The 3868-nt window shown below is 41.2% G+C and overlaps 1 protein-coding gene across 1 annotated transcript; it reads left to right on the top strand.

The window, feature by feature from the left end:
* The first annotated feature begins 214 nt into the window (after positions 1-214).
* Positions 215-2264, top strand: LOC6563700 (probable cytochrome P450 6d5). The gene is made up of 5 exons (XM_001989548.3): positions 215-780; positions 853-1005; positions 1067-1497; positions 1563-1811; positions 1874-2264. Exons 1-5 carry the CDS (start codon positions 251-253, stop codon positions 2053-2055), a joined length of 1545 nt encoding a protein of 514 aa, XP_001989584.2. The 5' UTR covers positions 215-250; the 3' UTR covers positions 2056-2264.
* The last annotated feature ends 1604 nt before the right edge of the window (positions 2265-3868 follow it).

Genomic DNA, 3868 nt, shown 5'->3' with positions numbered 1-3868 from the left:
AAATGAATACATATTTGTGCATTGTCATTATGAATTATACAAAAGTTCTGTTTGGGATAGGTTATCCCGTACCAAAACAAACAACGCACTTAAAGCGATAAGAAGTATAATCAAAACATCCAGAATCATGCTCGCGTGTGTTGGCAGACTGCGATAAGACGACAACATTTGACGTACGACTATAAAGTTGTCTAAACATTTAGCTAGTTAGTTTCAAATTAAATCGATTGGCGTTCACTTCATATTCGCAATGATTGTGATACTGCTTTTGCTTGCGTCAGCCGCGCTGCTGTACATCTACCTGAAGAGGACCTTCAGTTTCTGGGAGCGGAAGGGTTTCCCCTATATTGAGGGAAAGATACCCTTTGGCGCCATGGATTCGGTGCGTCAGAAAAAACGATCCTTCGGCTTGGCCATCTATGACATGTATCTGGCCAGCACTAAACCCTTCGTGGGCATCTATCTCACCTTAAGGCCAGCGCTGCTGGTGCGCGATGCACAAATGGCCCATGATATCCTGACCACGGATTTTGGCCATTTTCACGATCGTGGAGTTTACGTGGATGAGAAACACGATCCCTTATCTGCGGATCTGTTCTCCATGGAAGGCAGCAGCTGGAGGACTATGCGCACAAAGCTCTCGCCTTCGTTTACATCGGGCAAGCTGAAGGGCATGTTTGGTACTGCGGAGGACGTCGCGGACAAGATGATGGGCCATTTGAATGGCCAAATGCAGCGGTCAGGCACTGTAGAAGTCGATATGAAGAATTTGATGTCATCGTAAGCAATTTTTGAAAATACACACATTTACTGGATATATATGTATTTTCCCGCCTTGAACTGTTTTTTCAGCTATGCTATTGATATTATTGCCTCGACGATATTTGGCCTAGATGTGGACAGTTTTTCGAATCCTGACAATGAAATGCGTCGTATAAGTGGGGAGGTTATGAAACCGACTGCAAAGAATCTTTTGCGTGGAACAACATCCTTTTTATATCCCAAGTAAGCCAAGAACAATGCGTTCCCTATGTACAACAGTTTTATCCTTCTCTTTTTCTGTTAGGGTTGAGAAGATTTTCAATCGCCTGGGCTGGCATATTGATGGCCGGAGAGGTATGCGAGATCTGGTGTATCACACAATTTCACTTAGAGAGAAGAACAACATTGAGCGTCGTGACCTAATGCAACTATTGCTGCAGCTCCGCAACACCGGACAAATCAGCAACGATGATGCCGTCTGGTCGAGTCAAGCAGCAGCACATGGCATCAAGTCCCTGTCAAAGGATAACATTGCTGCACAGATGTTTCTATTCTTTATTGCCGGCTATGAAACGACTGCATCAACGGCCGCATTCACTCTATACGAGTTGTCACAGAACCCGGATGTGCTGGCCAAACTGATGGATGATATCAATCAGACACTTGCTAAGCACAATGGAGAGCTTAACTATGAAAGCATACAGGACATGAAGTATCTGGAATTGTGCGTTATGGGTAAGTCTCAGCTGGATCTTAAAGTTGTCGTGACGTTGATTTCCTTCATTTATTGTGCTTTACAGAAACCACTCGCAAATACCCAGGTCTACCGTTGCTGAACCGCATGTGCAACAAGGACTATCCGTTGCCAAACAGCAAGTTAGTGCTTGAAAAGGGCACAGAAATAATTATATCGTTACTTGGCCTTCATCGTGATCCCGAATATTTTCCGGATCCACTCAAATATCAGCCGGAACGCTTCACGGAGGAGCACAAAAACTATACCCCTGCGGCCTATATGCCTTTCGGGGTTGGGCCGCGTCAGTGCATTGGTAAGCAGGTTATTAACTCACAGCTCCCAATTCTGAATCTAATTTTATCGAATTCTTTTCAGCGGCCAGAATGGGCAAGATTAATGTGAAGATTGCATTGACCAAAATACTGACCAATTATACGATTGAGACGCGAAGTGAGGTGACCGAGATTGAGTTTACCGTTAACGGAGTAGGTCTGCTTGCAAAGGGCGGTGTTCCCGTTAAGCTATCTAAGAAGTTGAAGCTCACCAACGTACAATGAACATCCCTATAGAACTGTGGCCAATCGAATCTATAAGCTCTCGATCCAGAGCGTCAATTCACCAGTTCAGATGGTTATATGTTTTCTCTAGCTTGGCAGACGAAAGGAGCATAGCAACTGTTGTACATGGGTTATCTACCCATTAGATATAATCATATTGATAATATAATAATGAACTAATTTGTCATAAACAAAAATACTGAAGCTAATTTTAGAACCCTTTAAACTTTATCACAACGCAAGCTCGCCACAAATGTGAAGACAGAGATAAATTTAAGTGAGTATAGTTGTTTCATAGGGTACTTAATACCTGTTAATAGGCAGATCACTCTGACTGATTAATTCACCAAACGTTTTATACAAAATCGAATTTCTCCAATCACCAAGCGGTGAAAGTTTATTCATTAATAGGTCGCCCTGTTTATAGTTAAATAGAAACTGAGATTCTATTAAGTTCTTTCGACGTTTGCCTATTAGTCGTAGCAGCTATGTGTAAGCATCATGTAATCAGTTTTCACTTGAGTAATGCCTGTTGGTGCCAAAATGGGATTGGCAAAGGGGTATGTAGTTGAGGCTGGGAAGAGGCTACTGCACAAGCCGTTGACAAGTTCACTAACTTTTAATGCCGCTCAATTAAAAGTTGATGGTGGCTGCAGCAGCCGTCTGCCAAGTAGGCTGTATTGCTCCCAAAAGACCATGTTCGTCTTATTAAAAACTTTGTGCACCAAATGCAAAATGTTCATACAAAAGATATGCTTAATATACACATATTGTTTGACTTCAGTCTACTCAGTTGTGCAACTATGAGTATTTTTCAACAAGTGCTTTTCGTATTTAATTGAGCACTGCAACACAGACTACAAACTTTATTGTTGCCACTGAGTTTCTCTCAAATATTATGGGATTGAAATCATGTACTTGGGATTAACTGATTTTATTCTTAAGATTGCTGGCTTTATTTTATTTCATCAAGAGAATATTTACAATTCGAAATCATAGAAAAATATTAAGCAAGTCTCGAGCAGCACCCAATTGTCTGCTTACTGAACCACATAATGTCCAGAAACTGTTTTCGTTTCGTCCATTCCAAACAACATTAATGTCTGACACATGCAAACAGTAACTCAGACGGCAGAGGGAGCCGAGTTGGTCTGAGGTTGGTCCTACTCGACGTGAGGCAGTTGCCATCGCATATGAGCACCGTCAAGTGCGCACAGCTCTAGCAGTTGAGGGCTGGGGTCTGAGGTAAGCGGAGTGTACAGCAAGCAGTCAGTTGCCAGCCACTTGGACACATGTAATAATTCAATTGTGTGAACATCTATTAAGGAAGATTGATGACAAGCAGCGAGAATGGAAGCCCGGACACTTCTGAACGAGTCGCCTCTCTCCTCTAGCTGGTCAGTGAGTGTGTGTGTGTGTGTGTATGTGTTTGTGTTTGTGTCATCTGAATAAAATACTGGGACAATAAATGAAAAAGAGCACAGTCGACAAGGGAGCAACTGCATCAAGTGGTTCCATCAGTGATTCCTTTTGACAACTTCACGCTTCATACGAGATGTATGTAAATTGTATTCGTGGCTACTGAACGATTCTAATTGCTTAAAATGAATATAAAATCCAAGAAAGTATGATTATTTAATGAATTAAATTTATGTTAAATTTAAACTATTATCATCTTAAATTGTGAATGTGTCAAACAATAATACATCTTTGTTAGTACAAATTCTTTTTTATGAATGTACCTACGTTTATTATAGCTTTTATTGTATTCCTAAATAAAGAGAAAACAGAGCAATGTTCAAGAAGTAGCTAA

This window comes from Drosophila grimshawi, unplaced genomic scaffold (genome assembly GCF_018153295.1).
Source record: "Drosophila grimshawi isolate 15287-2541.00 unplaced genomic scaffold, ASM1815329v1 contig_311, whole genome shotgun sequence".
Taxonomy (NCBI): Eukaryota; Metazoa; Arthropoda; class Insecta; order Diptera; family Drosophilidae; genus Drosophila; species Drosophila grimshawi.
The sequence above is the reverse complement of the archived record's forward strand: the minus strand, read 5'-3'. Positions and strand labels throughout refer to the sequence as shown.